Raw genomic sequence first — 19,053 nt, 5'->3', positions numbered from 1 at the left:
GAGTTTAGGTCCCATGCCATTTTTTCCACAGCAGAGCAGGAGAAGCTGTTTATTTGCTGCATATTTTCCCCCAAATGTCTGACATTTTCTTCACTTGAATTGACTTTTCAAGCCTATATGTACAAGAGCAGTTTATAATTATGTAGTGTCGTGGTTAGAGAATTGATTTTTATACAGATTACTTTTAACATTCTTTTGGTTAAAGTTAGATTTAATTGTCAGTGTATGTTGCTCAACATACACGCTGAAGAGTTGTTTATGAATATTCTACAGATTTTAATGTTTAAAAGCAAGGAAACATGGAATCCCTGTTGATAAACTGAGTAAAGGTAATGAATGATTAATCTATATTAGCTGTGGCCCTGGTAGCAGAACCCAAACTTTCTATGTCAACACCAAAATCTACCTTTTACATGATCTTCAGCTAGTTCCATCTTGGAAACAGGGCTGTGGAGTCTGAGTCAGAAGCAATTTTAGGTGGAGTCGGTAAAAATGTACCGACTCCGACCTCGATATAAAATCTTAAGAACAATTTCTATACCATGTGAGCTGCTGGCGGCCTCATGCTTAGGGAGATTCAACGACGCATTGAGCCACATGGTGTGGAAATAGTGCTTTGTAACTTTGGCTTCAGTACTTTAAGAATACAAACTGTCTACAAATCAGCCGATTTCTGCAATAACCATTAGTCATATATTTAAATATAGGTTTAAGTCTAAAAAGTAGGCTGATGATTGAAATGGTGGTGAAATTTCTTATGGTGCCATTTACCATTTTAGTAGGAATCAGAGATTTCAGTACCAACTCCACAGCCCTGGTTGGAAATAATGCCATTAATTTTTGTGTGTGTGCATCCGTGCACAGCAGGGTTGTGTGTGGGTTGGGGGGGGGGGTGAGAGAGAACTTGAAAACAACAGTGCATGGAGCCTTGTATTTATTAGTATGTTGTGTGAATGTATTATACAAAGAACAAATTTAAATGTGATTTCATGTTAGTGTTTTAAATGCTTACTGATGCAAAACAGGGAAGGTTGAGAACACACTGGATTGAACCCAGCACCTCCACATTACAAGTCGATTCTCTTGTCCCTTCAGATACCAAGTGTCATTAGTCAAGTTTACCATGCCAAAAGGAAAACGAGAGTTTATTTCAGAAACTAAGGCATATTGAATGATTGGGCAAGACAAGTATCTCTTATCAAATCCATGTCCCAGGTCTGATCTCTTCTTGTTAGCTGCATGCCCCATTCATGATAGTCTCCGAGATTTACTAACCTAATATTTTTAAGAGACATGTATTAGTTATGAAGTTATTTAAGCCATAGTTAACATTTGGTTTCATAGGAAGTAGTTTTGGAGAAGTTTTGAGGTTATGTTCCCAGTTCAGAATTATTTTAAGGAACTATTAAACACATTAAAATGTATATTAAAAAAATACAGTCACTCACAATTATAATAATAAAATAATATTAAAAGGTTTAAAATATCATTTTAATACACTACTAGTTTCGGCTGCATTCAGCCATCGACGGGTGTATGCATTATAAACCTATCACCATTTTACTGATTTTTAACGTTATTCATATTTTCACTGTCTTCATTCTTGATGGTATTCATGTTCTTTATCGTTTCTTGTTTTGTTGCACTATCATTAGTCCTTACTAGGTTTATATTTTGTATTTTGTGTTGGCATCATTTTGTGACCAAGAAGCAATATCCCACTCGTAGTATGTGAACGGAGAATCTACCTTTTAATATTATTTTATTATTATAATTGTGAGTGACTGTAATTTTTTAATATACATTTTAATATACGGATCACAATATGACACAATTACAATATTTTATTAAACACATTGTTAAATACAAAAGAAAAATATGCTTTGTGTAGGCAACAAAATAAATGCATGTTCCTGAAGAAATTTATAGAATAATTACAAATTACTGAGATTCAGTGTGCTAGCCATCACAGTGGCTGTGTGGTCTAAGGCGTAGGCCTTGTGCTGCTTGGTCATTGTGACCGTGGGTTCAAATCCCACTCAAGGAATCGATGTCTTCCACGTCCTTCTATGTTGTGCTGTCCTGTGTACAGGTAGAAGCCTTGTGATGAGCTGATCACTTGACCAAGGAGTCCTCCCAACTGTCTAAATAGATGAAGCAAACCTCCAAAGAGAGAGGAAAAAAGCAGACCCTGCCAAAGCGGGGCAAATACTAAAGAGAAAAAAAACATTTACTCCAAAGTTATTTTGTGTGTATAGCTGAAACGGAAGATTATAAAAGCAACATTTTGTTTCATAAATACATTAGTGCTTTTATAAACATCAGTTCTCTGCCTACGATATTTTACTAGGTTCTGAAAGTGTATTTTCCCTGATGTGCAGCTGATTGCCCCGCAGGTGAAACCCCAGCAGCAAGCTGTTATGTCCTCTGGTCCATCACCTATTGGGCATCCTGGGCCACTTTCACCACCTCCCTTCAACTCATCTAGTGCACAGCCTGGACATATCAACTATCAGGTTAGTATGGAACAGCTTACATTTGGTGACAGGATAATATAACCTTTAAAGTACCAAGCTTTTAAATTCTATATCCCATGCTGACCAAATTTAAATCCCACAGTTATGCTATGCTGAATGTGTTTTGATAAAACATTGTATCTTCATTAAAACCCACACACAACAATGACATAAAATATGCATTATATATAAAAATTTACTGTCAGTTGGAATTGTTTCTCAAGCTGTTGATCTGCTCTCTCTCTCTTTTTTAAATTAATATTAATATTACATGCATTTACATTTTCTGCTTTCATTAGAATCATATTTTGAAATGTATTGTAAATTATAAATGTATGCATCGTGTAAACATTTATTTTCCCTCAGACAACTGCAGAATCCCTTGTTCCTTCTATAAAGTTTGTCATAAAAAAATTTGAGTAACTTGCTCAGCAGATGTGTTCTGTCAACATCAATCTCCTTTATGAATTATGGTAGTGCCTCTTTGCAGCCAGTTTGGAAAATATTTTGTTGCATCATGTGGAAGCTCATTCATACATAAAGTTATTGATACATAGATATATCTGACATCAGCTGTTCTTAGCATGTTATCATTACTAACCTTATGAAAATATTTTGTATATTATTAGCTAGCCCAACTTTTCTGTGGTTTTAATGTGCTTTTGTTTGTTCACAGCCAACAGCAGCACAGTTCAGCAGCATTTCTGCCATTCCATCACCGCCTACAGTATTGTATAACTCTTCACAACAGATTCCAACCCAGGGTGGACTGTATGGTGCATTCCAGATTGATGGCACACAGGTATACATCTTTTTTTATTTATATATATGTACCAATGGTTGGTGACCTTTCTGGAGTGTGTGTGCAACTAGGAAGGATAGTAGAATATTTCAATTTAAAAAGGGTACTGTGTGTTATATATTTAAAGGGTTCTTATGATGGTGTTCTGAGTAAGCTTAACTTATTTTGGACATTGTTTATCAGTTTGGTTATTTGTTAAAAGCACACAACATTTCAGAGACTGGATCTGCCAGGTGAAGGTGTCTACTCTGATGGATCCGTTAGAAATTCCTAGTCTCCGTCACTGAACACTCGTAATGTCAAATATAATTTGTGGGGGAAGTGAGTAAGTAATTAGGATTTTACGTTGTTGGATGTTAAAATAATGCCATGGTTGACCAAACTTGGTTTGTCTTTGCAGGTTCTTAGTGGGCAAGCCAGGTCACAATTTTCGCAGTTCCCCCCATATTCCCTGTCACAAGGACTTGGGCAGACATCTGCTTTTAATCAACAGTCATTGTACTTGCAAACAGCTCCTCATCCTCCACCCAGTGCTGCACCAGACATGTATCCATCAACAATCTCTCAGTTCCGCATTCAGGTAAGAGTTTTATTAGTTTCTTATTGTTGTTGGCAGCATACCTTGCTGTGTTAACATTTATCAGTCTAGTGCCACATTGCAATGGTATGCTAACAGTTTAACTGGCCAGGCATTGTACACAATGCCAAATGCCATTTTATTTTGAGCCAACCTGTAGCAGCTGTGACTTGGGAATTGTAGTCATGGCTGTACACAGACATGTGTACTCTCCTACTGTGAGTTATGAGCTTGCATCCTGTGTGGTGTATTATTGGTATGATTGAAATATGTTCCAGTGCATCCTTTCTGCATTATCATTCTGTCGTTGCCCTGTTCCAGTTTTCCACGACCTTTTACCACCTGTAGCACACCAGACGCAGGACAGGCACACCAGAAAATTTCACTTCGTGAAAAGGTGTATGAAACCATACATGGCCATAAATATGTATCTACGTATCAGTTCTTATGTGTGTATTTATTGAATTCTAATTACAGAACATAATATATTGCATTTTTCTAACTATGATATGCAAGTATACGATTTCATATAAAAATTTGTGGCACACTGGTTTCCACAACCATCTTCACACTCACTAAAGGTTGTGGTCAGGTCTTCAAATATCTGTTTCTAAAGGTATTAGGAGGATGATTAAATGTTATGTTACGTGTTTGTACGTAAGGGTTGGAATTCAAACACAGATTGTTGTAATCTGTTAAAATAATTGATAAATATATGTTCAGTTTATAATTTGGTGTAGGGATGGGTGTGTGTGTTCTATTGGTTGGGAAGCCTGAGGGGAAGAGACCACTCAGGAGACCTAGATGTAGATGGGAGGATAATCTCAGGCAGGATCTATGGGAGATATGAGTTGAAGGAGGCCCAGGATAGGGTCCGGTGGAGGGCTTTGGTTAATTTGGTGATGAACCTTAGGGTTTGGTAAGCCATCTAGTTTGTTGGTTAGAAGTGGAGGATATTGCTTGTTTATGAGTCTGCCAGTGATATTTATCCATAAAAGTTTTAATTACAGACTCATATCTCTGCTAACTAGTCAAATGACATAATACTCAATAAGAGAAACATGTGTTTTCAACTGTCCTTGCTGTAACATGCATTAAAATGTAGAGTATTAGGTGGTGGTACCTGCTCTGTAATGACACATTTCAGTCATATTTTGTCAACAGTGGAGAAATATTATTTTTGGACAGTAGTAGTGAGCAAGACATGCACAGAGCATGTCACACTAACCTCCCTCTTTAAGAAACCAAGCTAAATGATGCTAACAGTAAATTCTTTAATGCAGACATGCTTTTTCCTAGATCAGAGAGGCTCAGAGCATGAGTAAAGTGGTAGGTTTATGGACGACCAGCTATAAATATTGTCTGGGCTACACTGCAAATACATTTAGTGCAAAAATTGTGGACCTAGTGGTGGATAGTTAGGAATCAGCTATTTTGATGAAGGTGCCAGAAGGAATCTCTTATAAGGATGGCTGTCGTCTGGGTTGTTGCACCATGTAGTCTGGTTTCGGAGGCAAGGACTTCTAAAACATTGGTAAACTTCTACCAGACTTCACAGCACAACAACCCAGAAGACAGCCGTCTTTGGACTCAACACTATGAAAACAGCAAATGGCTTAAAAATCTGTACAGTTTGTAAATTTTGTATTAATTTACAAGAACAGATGTTAGTTCTTTTAAGTCTTTCCAGGAGAACACATTTTAACTTGAGTTTGAAAGCTTTTAAATAATGTTACCGATTTACATTGAGAACCATAAAATAATTTAAGTAATTTATCTGTGTCTTTGTACAGGCTCCTCAAGGACCATTTGGCCAATCACAGCAACTGAGTAACAACCCTAGCACAGTTCTTATTTCTTCCACATCCAATTCCTTGATGTCAGCTAGTGTAAAGCCTTCATCACAGCAGATTGGAGCAATTGGCACCAAAGGTGGTGGTCCATATCAGCAGAGTGCTTTGCCCTCTGCCCCTCAACCTTCTCAGGTATGTGGAAACATTACATTTTTATAGTCACATCAGGTGATTTCCAAGTCATTTTATGTGTGTCTTTGTGTTAAAACATTGTTTCCAGTTACAATGTTTCATGCAGATGCCAAGTTGATCATCTTGGTTCCATTATTCTTAAGACACAAACATGCAAACTGTTTTTTCCACATGTTGGTCTGTATACATTTTCCTTTCCCACCGTATCATTTATGTTGCCTGCAACTATTTTAATACCCATCCTTGGACAGTCATTCATAAATTCTATCTAGATTGTCATAAAAGCTGTTCTCTAACTGATAATCTACACATCCTGGGCAATTTTGCGTCAGTCAATAATCGTTTGTTTTATCCTATTTTCTTATTTATAATAGGACCTGTTCCAAGTGTGTGATCTTGCCATGCCTCCAAGTTGATGTCCCCCAGAGACAGTGTGCCCAGCTATACCCCCAGGCACCTTTATCTTCATCACTGTCTAATTCACTCCTACTGTTACAAATTGTAATGTTTCTTTTAACTAAGAGATTCCTGTAAAACATCCTTTCCCCCCCCCCCCAAAAAAAAAAAAATTAAAAGTCCACTGATGTTTAAATGTATTGTAGCAGTCGTTAATGTTCTTTCAAGTCGACAGTTTTTCATTATTAGACTGGGAAATGAAAACTTTGAAAGACCATTCATCACCATATATATGCATATTTTTGTCTATGTAGCTCTTACATAAAAGTTAACAAGTAACTACTCTGCTAAGTATGCCATTCAGACTAATTTCAGTTGGGATATAGTAATCTGAAACGTATTTCTGACTTACGCACTTACACATTACAGAATCCAAACCAGGGTTTAGCATTTAGAATTAAAGCATGATATGTTGACATCCAGTATTACTAACCTTTGCTGTACTTGCTTAAGTAATTCAAATACTAAACATAATACATTAGTTATTTTAGCCAAAGCTCTTGTCTGTGTTCAAAATAGTAAAAATACATGGCCTGCAAGGCATCCATGTCTCTGCATATAAAACACAACAATAAATACACACAGTACAGGGATACTTACATCATAGCAGGCCTTGAAGCCATTATAAAAGTTACATTTTTAGTTAAAGAATAAATGTGGCTGAAGATACATCCTGAAGTGAGGTGGTGGACAAAAACATTTACTATGACCTGCTAGTGTGATATGCTTGTGTCTGACTTACTCTTTGATGGTGTTTTAAATGGTTTTATAACAGTTTGTGATCTACCATCATTTGTACTCCCTTCTGTCAGGAGCAGATGTGGATGAACTAAGACATTTTTATTGCTTGATATTTTTTTACCTTGAACCCTAGTCAGAACCATCTTGTCATGGATGGTATTCATAAGACTGCTTTGAATTCTTCTTCTGGTCATAAAGATACGCCAGTAAACTTGTGTTTCAGCCTTTGGACAAATAAGACAAACTTTCATCCTTTTCATTATCATCTGTTTGTGTTGGTAAACTGACACATTTTTTCCTCTTCAATTTTGCCTCCTGTATTGATTGTAAAGTTCCCATGGCACCAGTCTGTTTACTGTACAACATGCAGTTCAGGTCATTAAAATCATTGTCCAAGGTCACATTATTTCTGACTCAGAAGAGGAACCATTAGTTCTATAGCTACGGCTAGGCCATTATACTAAATGAGTTTTTTCAATATTTTTTCTTGGGAAAATAGCTGTTACGTTTGTGAAGTTCTTGTAACAGAAGTAATGCTAATTTCATTATTTTCTCTCTCATCAAGACATTCTAGTAATTGACTCTAAATATTCATTATAGATTATGCATGTTACCTGAAAGTTGTTGGGTACTCCACTTTGTTTCTCCGCTTTCATGTGTAATAAAGAGCTCAAAAATATATGCATCTAAATAAGAAATTTGGGAAGTCTTTTCACTAAATGGAAAATGGCCCTCAGCGTATATGTAGCTTTGTCCATGCGCCAGGTTGCATGCCACTGCCATTATTGACATTATCAGAGCTCTGCTTTGTTGATTGATTGTCAAAGTGTTTTCACTCACGTCACTGTCACATTTTACTTTCAGTTGTACATCCAGTATGACCCCGGTCAGGTCTTGAATGTGAATCAGAACTACTTGTCAAGTTCCCAGATGGTACAGCGACCAGGCCCCGTGCAAAGTAATGTAGTGCCTACAATTACGCCATCATCATCATTTTACTCAGGTTCTGCTGGTAAGCCCAAATTATGTTTGGAAAGTTTCCATACAAACGTGCATGGTATGTTTAGGGTGCGGCAGTGGAATGTGATGGTTTTTAGAGTGTAGCTGCAGGTAACGTTATTGAGTGTTGGGGAAGTGTGTGTGGCTACGTGACCGCCAAGGGATGCAGTTTCTTCTGCCAGTGCAGTGAGAGACAGTATGGCTAACTAGTCGGTGGCAGAACGCGTATTTGCGGTAACAGCATTTATTGAATGCAAATCGGTAATCCATGTCCAGAGAAGATATAGGCGTGCATTTAATGTCGTACGGCACGGAAGAATTCCTACCCGTAACATTATTTTGAGGTGGGTGGAAAACTTCAGTAACACCGGCAGTGTTTGTGATTGTTTTGCTGGTAGTGCACGAACAGTCAGCACACCAGAGAATATTGCGAGGGTTAGGGAAGCGGTGCAGCAGAGTCCAACTCACTCTGCTACGCGTCAATCAGCTGCATTACACCTATCGGACAGGAGTGTTCGCCGTATTCTGCACAAGGACCTCAAATTTCATCCCTACAAAATTAAATTTGTGCAGAGCACACACAGCTCATGAATCGATGAACTGTTTGCGAGCCATGTTTTCCAGACACATCATTTCCCGATTTAGAGACGCTGCCTAAGTCCCCTGATCTAACGGCTGCCGATTACTTCCTATGGGGATATTTGAAGTCAGTTAACAAACCACGCACCATCATGGAGTTGAAACAATGCATCAGCGAAGAAATTCGAGCAATTGATGCTGCTTTATTGTGACGAGTTATGGGCAATTTTCAGTCTAGATTACAAGAATATATTTGTTGTCATGGGTGCCCCTTGACAAATATTATTATTAAGAAATAAGCAGAGATTAATAAATTGCATTGTACTGCTGTTTCTCAAGTGAAAGTGTTTTATTTTAATTTGGCCTTGAGTTTTCCACAATAGCGCTCTGAAAATTGTCACATTCCACTGCCGCACTCTGTATGTTAACTAACACTCAGTTAGAATGCTGTGGTTCCAGACTATTAGTATCAGAGTCAGCCATTGGATAGAATCTTGGGTCACTGTATGTGTGTGTTGACATTTTACTAACAAGAGAGCCTTTTGCTGGGCTTTTAAATTCTAGTAACCAACCTAGGAGAGACTAACGCACACTTCAGTACTGATGGTGTTTCATACAGTGAAAGACTCTTCAGAATACACCAAATTTTCTTTCACATACCTGTTTGGTGTTTGCCCACCAGCAATCTTCAGTACTTTTCAGTTTGCATATTTTATGCTACAATTTTAAACACCAATGCACAGCCCTATACAGTGAAACCTCGATGCATCGTTTTCGGCGGGGGTGGGAAATAAAAACGATGAATGCGGGAAAGCATTAAAAAATTTAAAAAAACAATGTTTCTCTTTCAAAGTTACTTCTTTTTACCAAAAAAGTCTTTAATGGACAGCTGGTTTGTCGAAACTTTACGTTTTAGACCAAACAGAGCACTTTCCACGTTCAAAATGTTTTCCTCATCACGTTCACTAATATTAAGCGCATAAAAGAACGACTTCACTTTCGCCAATGCAGCATGTGCTTCGGCAAAGCTTCGGGCTCGCATTCGTCGTCTTCCTCTTCCTCACCACTCCCACCCCCCTTCGCGAACAATAACAGGAAGAATGGAAATACTATTACTGTCGAACTCAACGAAACGTAGCTGTAGAAGACCCTGAACCACTGGAAACGAGATGAACCAGAAGAATGAAAAGTGCCGCCCGCCTTTCCTTTGTATTTATAATAAAAGCATTTGTGAAGAAATTCACACTGCACATGCCATCTGGCATCGCTGGAACGAAATATGAGTGCACCCTAATTAAAATCGTAAAATTTCTGACAATGAGCACCCCCATTCACTCCAACTATCACCCCTGCATCCCTGACCCCTCATTCCAAAAGAATCTGTGCTGGTTGGGCGACATAACAGGTTACCGCTACTGTGTATTCCAAAAACATTGTGCGTCTTTCGGTATTAATTTATCTCAAAACCCAGCATTTTAAATTCTCAGAAACGATCATTGCGGGAAAATTGTGGGCCGGGACTAAGATTTTTGAACGATCGATGCGATAAAACGATAGTTCGAGGAACGATAGAAGCAGGTAAATGTAACATTATTTTATATTGGATGTATTCGGGACCGAACAAAACGGACGATGCATCCGGGAAAACGATGGATAGAGGTTTCACTGTATTACACTCTTCACTGCAGCCACGTATGTGTCCTTTGTGTGGAACAGGTGCAACAGTTCACTCAGAAGGAATCAGTTAGGAGCGCTTTTATGCCGATGCACTGGACTCCAGTAGGAGTCAAAGCTGTGTCATGAAGCATACAATTTTTTACTTGATTCTGTCATTGCTGTTGTAAGCGCTTTTATGCTCCGACGCTCCAGACTCCACTCTAAAGGAATGAGTAGCCAACAATTGCAAAAATATACCCCAAACCAATACATTTTTTTTTTCTCTGCAGCAGCTGGTCTGCAAATGGGATAAAGAGGGCAAAGTACACTCAGTATTTTCAATCAAGTTTCGCATGAGGGCAGATTGGATGTTTCTGTTTGTTTTGGCACTACATGGTGTCGGGAGGGTGAAGCTGTTCATTAGTTGACCATTAATCTGCTATGCTGTTCTGTATGTCATGTCCCATTTGAATAATAATTGGCAGAAACGTTTTAGATTCAGTGACGTCAGGCAGTGGAGAAGTATAAGTAGAATGAGCACTCTAAGCACTGTAACCATCTTTCGATCTACTGTGTGCTCACATACTGTCTATTCCACTAGTAGTCCCATACCTCTTGCAGAGTGCAGTATTTTACTCTGTGGAATTTCCTTATAGTCACTTGGTTCCACAAAGTTTTTACCTTAATTTACAAAATCTCAGCTTGGCTAATACATCATACTTACACAGGATATGTGAGGCTGTTTCTGTTTTGTTAAGACTCCTTCCACAAATATGGCTACTGTTAGTTCAGTTTGAAGAGGTGGCCCTTTAAGTGACAGTGTCTCGTTAAAAGGCCTGTCACTTCTTGTCCTTGGATTCTGGTAAGATGTAGAAAGTTAGCAGTCCTTTTAGCATTGAGTTTGGGGATAAAGCTCTTTGCATGTGTTTGTCCTGGGATGGACTGCGAGTATTTTTCCAGCATAACGAGTCCCTGATGTCTCCCTCAGAGATGCTGCAGGCAAGTTCAGGTCCTATAAATAGGTGCATAGAGTGGTCATGGATCTAATACAAGAGACACAAGGGTACCTCGACAATAGACCACCTCAACTCAATCAACAAGACTTGACATAAGACACAATGAACACTGGTCATTAAGTTTGGTGTGGAGTGCGTTCAGTAAAAAGCAGATAAACATGGTTAAATTTTAGATCTTCAAAATGCAATGTGGGGTTGATCTCTGCTGCGCTGTATACCACAAACAATTGAATTTATGAAGATTATCCAACACTGCTGGGAAAAGTGGGACATAAACAGTGTTTGTTTTTTCTTCTTCTCACATTATGTTCCAGCATTTTGTTATAAACTACTACCAAGATGGGGTTTCAGTTTTGTTGCCCACTAAAGATGTGACAATCTTCGAAGCTGATTGATAAATTTAAGCGCAGCTTATGATTAAACTACTTTTCCTTAGAATGTGTACATAAAGTCAAACCATCAGCACCTGAGTGCAGCACTGTTTATTCAGTTTGTCCATTTAGATATATATGTAGCGGGACAGCACAATTTCTTTCAGTAATGGTTAATGCAATTTATCAGTTTTGGTTTGCGGCATTAGATTCATTTATGTAAGTTCAATTTTTAAGTTTTGATCAGAATTTCTTTGCATTGAAGTCAAGTAATTGAATTTAGTTCTGTTTGACTACAGCAAATGGAGAAGGTGAAGATTTCTGTCTTCTGGGTTATTGCGCTGTGTAGTCTGGTCGATGTTAACCAACGTTTCAGAGGTCATACTGCCTCCGTCATCAGGGCGACGCCCTGATGACGGAGGCAGTATGACCTCTGAAACGTTGGTTAACATCGACCAGACTACACAGCGCAATAACCCAGAAGACAGAAATCTTCATATTCACCGCTGTGAGAACCTCAAGTCTTACAAAATGGAGAAGGTGTCTGTTATTCTTCTGTTTTCACTTTTCTTGATTATATCTTCATTACACTGCATGTGCTGTTTTAAAAGCAAAGAAATTAATTTGTGTTACAGCAAACTCATGCCAGAACCCTGTGGTAGTGTCTGATGTCTTGAGGGGTCTAATTCCAGGGACCCAGACAGGTTTCTACCAGCAAACAAATTCGACATTACAAGCCGTGCAGCAGCCAGTACCATCAGCCCAACAGCTTCATCAAACAGGTTCCCCTTATAATCTACAGGGCTATGGCACTCAGTCAGGTGGTGCCACACCTGTTGGTCTCCAGAACTTTGGTTCACAGGTAATAAGGCATTGATGCTGTATTGTAATATATACAGTAGACTCTCTGTTATCCGTGTGCAAATTATCTGTGCATGACAGCATGATTTTTGTTTCCTTCTGTCTGAAAGCACTTGTGTATGAACTGGGCTTTCAACTTATTTTCATACCATCTTGGGGAGGGGGGGCATGTTTACAGAAGGTGTGGTTGAAGACCATATTGTTCCTTTTCTCTCCCCCTCCCCCAACTTTTTATCAGTGGCGGGATGCAGAGGTTTTTACGTGTGGTTATAGTGCTGTTAATTCTGTTGTCTTGTACTGTATGTGTTTATGTGCGCATGTAAGTAATGGTTAACGTTTGTGGAATATCAGTTGTTCAAAAGTGATAGTGGAACCATGGTTCCGGAGAATTTGACGTAAATACGTCTATATGGAAAGGAAGTTTATATATTGGCTTTATTCTAAATATTTACTTTATACATGCTTTACAATTGAGTAAAGTTTGATTAAGACATTGCTTATTTAACTTGAATTAGTTACGCTTAAGATGGGTCTGTGGTAGCTGAAATATGTTATAAAATTTGTGCACTTTAGAGTATCAACATTTCGTGCAAACACCATATCTATACAAGATTTTGATCTAGTAGTACTACATTCAGGATTTGACATCAACATTTCCAAACGTTTCCTCCATAAATATGACAAAGCTTTGATTTTCCTCGTTTAAATCAATGTTATCTCCTGTCAATATTATCGGCATTGTATTACGATCTTCTGTGGCCATAACTGAAAACATCTTTGTATAATTTCTCAAATGACTCAAAATAAATCTCTTACAGGTGTATGGTTACAAATATACAGGGTTACAATTAAAACTTTTTCACCATTGACCATACACTCTGCCGCACAGATATCACCTCTGTTTTCAGCTGCAGTTATTCTGTAATCTGCTCGGCAAATCAGTGGGGTATGGTGGATACACAAATCCATTACTCCTAGACAATATAGGTATTTGCTGCTTATTTAAAGATAGCCAGCATGTTGTGCATACCTTAAATTGGGATACATTTTCATTTACAAACTCCTTACTCAATATATCTAAATGGCTGTCAGTAACTTGTTTCAAATCTTTTTCAAACCATAACCGATCACATACATTGCAAGCATATCCAAATCTATTTTCATTAAAATGCTAATGAAAATATTCTGTTGCATTGTCATACCTTGGTTGTGCAATTCTTGTAGGAACGCTTGTACTTGCTAATGATGTGGAAGCATTAACTTGCACTAATTGCTTCTTGCGATTACTATATTCCCTCGTATGTTCAGCATTAGTTTTTGGTATTTTTTTGGAAACTTTAGGTTCATTATTTAATACTTATATTTTTTTACGTTTTCTGTACTGTCTCATATATTCTGCTTTATGGAGTCTTTTAGCTTCAATGTCATCCATCTTGTACATAGTATGACGCAACAAACTAACGCAACAACAGATTACTTAATAATTCTTATATAAGATAAGTACCTGTGATATTGTAAAACGTTTTTACCAGCACAAAATTATCTAATCCACGACGCACTTCTTCTACAAGCGATTCACAGCTCAGCTCTTTCCGCAATAACGAAAGCGGATTGTTGACGACAGTAATGTAACACAACAATGCCGAGTAAACAGATGACGTTACCTAGGTAACATAACAATGCAGTTACACTTTTTCATAACACTTTTTTGCCGAATGACCCTTCTTTATAGACATATTTACGTCAAAAAAAAGTTGATTTGTGACATTCTGTGAATGTGCCAAACAAAATATTTTGGATTATTATTGTTATTGCATCTTCTGCCATTCTGTAGCCCAGGTAATTGGTTGTTCATTATAGTGAAACTTAGTTGAATTCTGTCTAAAATAAGATGAAAGGTTCTCTCATCAGATAGTGACATATACTGTTATGTCATCATTAAAATTACTAGTTATCATTTTCAGCACAATTTTTGTATTCATACGTCACTGGGAAAGTCAATCTTTCTGGTTTACTACTGTATCCAAGTGGCAGGCAGAGTATATGATTATTGAAAAGTTAAGGGGTGTACTGAATATTACTGCTGCAGTGAAATCATGTTCTTAGTACATGATTTTTATTACAAATTACTAATGGATTTTTTTTTTTGAAGTATTAGTTTTCTGATTTAAGTACACATCACAGTATTAATATTACATTATATTGAAGACATATAACACTTAATTGAAACTGAATACATACTCCTGCTGCCTCTCTCTTTTGCTCATATATATACACACACACACACACACACACACACACACAGACAGACAGACAGACAGAGATATATACACATACAGAGTGGCATACAAAATGTTTACCCATATGTTTTGAATTTCAAAATTATACGATATGAGAAACACCATGATTGTGGAGAGGTCTGGCCACCCCACAGCCAAGACATGTAATTTACTTCTTTGGGGCTTCATGAAGGACAAACTATACTCAAGGAAACCTGGTTCATTATTGGAACTCTGAGCCATGATCATCCAGCCATGCTGCACAATTTCAGGAGACTTGTGCCATAAGGTCTACAAGAGGTGCTGAGGCAGAATGGGAGTCATATTGAACATGTTCTGCACTAAAAACAACTTTCCATGCTTTTGTCCTCTAGTGTGTATGTGATATGTAACACTTCTGTAAGAAATACAGATTTTGTGCAGGATTTAAAAGGGTAAACATTGGCCTGTGTTCCTTCCAAAATTGTCTTCTTATTTTGCATCAACTTACAGTATGATTGAGAAATGTTAATGAAATTACTCTATTATTCTTTATCTCTTGTTTTTGCCTTTCTAAATTACTGAAAAATAACTTGAGCCGAGATTCAACTTCTTGTACTACTTTTGGGAAGAATTCCTTTCTCTTGTGCCAATCTGCCCTATACTCTCCTGTCACCTCAGTTACATTTTCATCATGCTAAACATCCTTTGTACAGAAGATAATATATTATCATGTCTATAAGTGGTGAGCACAAGTATATGTCAGTTAGGCTTATGTTCCATCATTGATTTCCAATTTGAAATCATGACAAATGATTTTGTTTTAGATGCTAGAGTTTATAGAGGTTTATAGGTAGAGTGAGACATTATTTGCTTGCATAAAATTCACTTGAGATCTAAAAAATATTCGTATATTTTAAATTACTTATAATTGTCATCATACATTGTACATTCTCTTATTTCATGTAACAGTCTAATATCAGTTTCTCATAAAGATTATGAATGATAATGGAATGGTAGGACATGGAAGGAAGTGGTCATAGCCTTATAGGTATTATCTCATCATTTGCCAGGAGGTACTTAGGGGCTTGTCATGATTGAGCCAGATACCTCTGAATTCAAGCCAGTGCTCTGCTACTGGATTTGTTGGTAATTAATAGAAGTATGAGTTATACAGGCCTAAGTAAATTGTATCCAATATTGTTAAAAGCTAATAGCAGTCACTCATAATTCAATACCGTACCGCTGTATGACATGTTACTGATTCATGAAAGTTAATATTTAATTGTTAAATATAACCAAAATAATAAATGCTGTACAGGAGAGCCACTTGAACATACAAGGCTGCTTTTCCATAAGGTTGCATATTTAAGGTAATACATATGTAATTACTTTTGACAGTGTATACCATTTGATATTATTAGGAACTCTGGAGTATTTAAAATTTGCTGTCACTGGCCACGAATTTATTTTTGAACTTCTCTTTGCACAGCAGACATATAACAGATCATTAGGAATACTGATTTCATGCCTTTCATAGCTGTTGTGTTTGTAATTCTTAAGATCATAAGTTCAACAGTATTTTCAGATTAATGGATGTTTGGTCTGTGATAAAAACATATTGATTCAGTTTATCGTAAGTAACATTTCAGAGTGGGGTAGGATTGTTTTTATATATACAGAGTAAGTCAGAAGTTGCTGCACACATTCAGAGACTTGTAACATTGTATTGTTGTCACATAGAACACACTTTTTAATGTTAGAAAATAAGAATAAACCTCAAGTTTAGAGTTCAATATGACTACCACCCGTGATGCGGCATACATCCCAGCAATAGTCAGTTTCTTGCCACACACATTCTAACATGTTTGGTGTAACCGTCACAATCTCGGCAGTAATCCTTTCCCATAATTCTCTGAGATCGTTGGGTAAGGGTGGGCGGTGAACGTGATTCTTAATGTATCCCCACAGGAAAAAATCTGCTGATGTGAGATCCGGTGAACAGGGTGGCCAAGAGATTGATCAAGTTTTTATGCCTGGTCGGAGGATTTCTGCTGAACCGTGTACAAAATTCCATTGAACTTGAGTTGCACTTTTCATTTGTTCGAACCAGAACACGCATTGTGCTCTCTCCACGCCACTATAAGTCTCCATTTTGTTTTCCACAATTCACAAGCTCTCTCAGCGGCAATGTAAAGAACTTCTAAAGACAAACTAAACTCGAGGTTACGCTCTACAGATATCTGCTGTTATCAGCACATTTTGGCTGCAATTAACACGGTTACAGTTCTCCAGAAGTGTGCAGCTACTTTTGACTTGCCCTGTATATATAAAATTTCTAGTTTTCTCTTCTGCAGATGGCACAGCAGTACCGTAGCACTGGACTTCCTGGTCCAACATTCCTGAAATCAGGTGGCCAACTTCCATCTGATCACAATGCTGTTTCTAATGGTAGGGCACAGTTGAAGTCGCCCTCCGCCAATCAGCAGGATGTTTTAGCGTCAGTATTCTGTTCAGGTAAACTTTGTTTATACACATTTTTTGCCTTTCATGTGTGACTCAACTTTGCTGATACATCACAGTTTGTTTTCTGATGTAAAATTCCAAACTTTTCTTGAAATATCTGGTGGATGTTATTAATTTAAGTTATCATTCATCAGTTCAATATTTTTGTGAGAGTTACAATCTGGGAATCAATAATTTTTATTCTCATAAAATTGTTTAATAGTTCACATATTCATAATGCTAATTTCCTTTTTATTAAGTAAATTAAATGTGAAAACATTTACATAGCTGCTGAAGCCAAAACCAACCGCCAGGCTTAAGATTTCTGCCAAACGCAGACTCCACCACACCCCGCCACGGGTGTTACCACAGCCTCATTTGTGTTTTTTGCTACCAGAGACGACCATTAGAACATTTTAATTTCTTTCTGCTTCATCAAGTGTGGTGGACATCGGCTGTAAAAGAAGTAGATTATTGTGACATCTGGGTTATATTAATTCTTATACATTCTGCTCTCTTTCCCCCTGCCCAATATTCCTTTTAGTTATTAACTTTCATAGACTGGATATGTTATTCTGTTCAGTGCAGGTCTTCTGTTTTCCACCTTATTTTTCCTTTTCATTTTGGTTTGCATCCATGTCTCCACAAAATATCAACTGTGGTCTTCTATGCATAATTTACGAGGTAACACTGATGTCAGTTATAAATACAAAGCCAAATGTACTTGCACTTTCTATCAAGTATAACCAGCTTTTTGAAAATATTTGGCACTGAAATGTATTCTTAACCAAACCTCTACATTTGGTAGCTGCATCATCATTGTATATAAAGTTTACACACAGTTTTAATGAAGAAATCTATGTTTCAGGAATGTTTTAAAGAAATTGACTCTTTGTAAGCTTATTTAACACATCCTGTAATGAAAGAAAACATTTTAGATTCTGTTTTGACTTGGAACCTAATTCCATTTCTTTTTGTCTTCATTATAACAAATGTTATTCTCCTTCCTCTATCACTTCTCTCCCATCCGTACATCAACACTTTGCTCTGAATTATGTTAGTGTTATAGTTACAACTGTGGTGACCTGTTTTGTGCATACAGCTCCCCAAATCCCATCACCAAAATCTCGTAATTCAAAACAGCAACAGCAGCAGCAACAACAACAACAACAGCAGCAGCAACAACAACAGCAACAACAACAACAACAAAGCCCAACACAGCAGCAGCAACATCATAAGTTCAGTCCATATCAAGGAGTCACACAGTCTTCTCAGTTGGTATGTTACTAGTGTTCCATGTTTTAAGTTCCTACAGTAAAGTGAACAGGAGTGACAAGTTCTTGGATGTATAAATATTTTGAGCCATGATATTTGCATACTAAGGAGGCCCTGCATTGCCCACAGATTTTAATGCTTGAATAGATTAACTTTGCCAAGTGCAAAAGTGAGATGGACATGCCATTAAATTACTGCATTCCAAAATGTCGCTGTGTACCTAAGTGGCAAAAGGAAATCTATGTGGTTTATTCTTGGAGCACAAATTAAGTACTGCACGTGTGTGATTCGAGGTTTTCACATCGGTGCATATGAAGATTTCTGTCAGAAATCTTCAAATACTGCACATGTTTGTGTAGCTGCCAGGATTAATTCAGTCCCTTAAATTCTAGAATACATGAGTATTGCAGAAAATTCTTGTATCTTTATGATCATTTTCTATATAGACATAAAATC

At 37.4% G+C, this 19,053-nt stretch overlaps 1 protein-coding gene and 1 long non-coding RNA gene across 17 annotated transcripts in view; one reads left to right on the top strand and one right to left on the bottom strand.

Moving 5' to 3' along the window:
• The window catches only part of LOC110831168 (uncharacterized), a 100,219-nt gene that overhangs the window by 66,996 nt on the left and 14,170 nt on the right, over window positions 1–19,053 (top strand). For 9 of the 16 annotated variants that reach the window (XM_087340228.1, XM_087340230.1, XM_087340227.1 and 6 more), the window contains 8 exons: window positions 2,382–2,516; window positions 3,193–3,318; window positions 3,719–3,898; window positions 5,689–5,880; window positions 7,942–8,089; window positions 12,334–12,560; window positions 17,160–17,334; window positions 18,425–18,600. In XM_087340228.1, coding sequence (XP_087196354.1) covers window positions 2,382–2,516; window positions 3,193–3,318; window positions 3,719–3,898; window positions 5,689–5,880; window positions 7,942–8,089; window positions 12,334–12,560; window positions 17,160–17,334; window positions 18,425–18,600 — 1,359 coding nt within the window. The remainder of the gene's footprint in view (window positions 1–2,381; window positions 2,517–3,192; window positions 3,319–3,718; window positions 3,899–5,688; window positions 5,881–7,941; window positions 8,090–12,333; window positions 12,561–17,159; window positions 17,335–18,424; window positions 18,601–19,053) is intronic. The other 7 variants (XM_087340243.1, XM_087340239.1, XM_087340242.1 and 4 more) reach the window with 5 other exon arrangements.
• LOC147871161 (uncharacterized) lies at window positions 1,899–14,215 on the bottom strand. The gene is made up of 3 exons (XR_015532537.1): window positions 14,064–14,215; window positions 11,036–11,323; window positions 1,899–2,144 (listed from the first exon to the last, which is right to left on the bottom strand). It is a non-coding gene; the product is annotated as an uncharacterized LOC147871161 (long non-coding RNA).

This window comes from Zootermopsis nevadensis, unplaced genomic scaffold, assembly GCF_977971745.1.
Source record: "Zootermopsis nevadensis isolate Lab colony 2312 unplaced genomic scaffold, Znev_1.0 Znev_ptg000061l, whole genome shotgun sequence".
Classification (NCBI taxonomy): Eukaryota; Metazoa; Arthropoda; class Insecta; order Blattodea; family Termopsidae; genus Zootermopsis; species Zootermopsis nevadensis.
The sequence above is the reverse complement of the archived record's forward strand: the minus strand, read 5'-3'. Positions and strand labels throughout refer to the sequence as shown.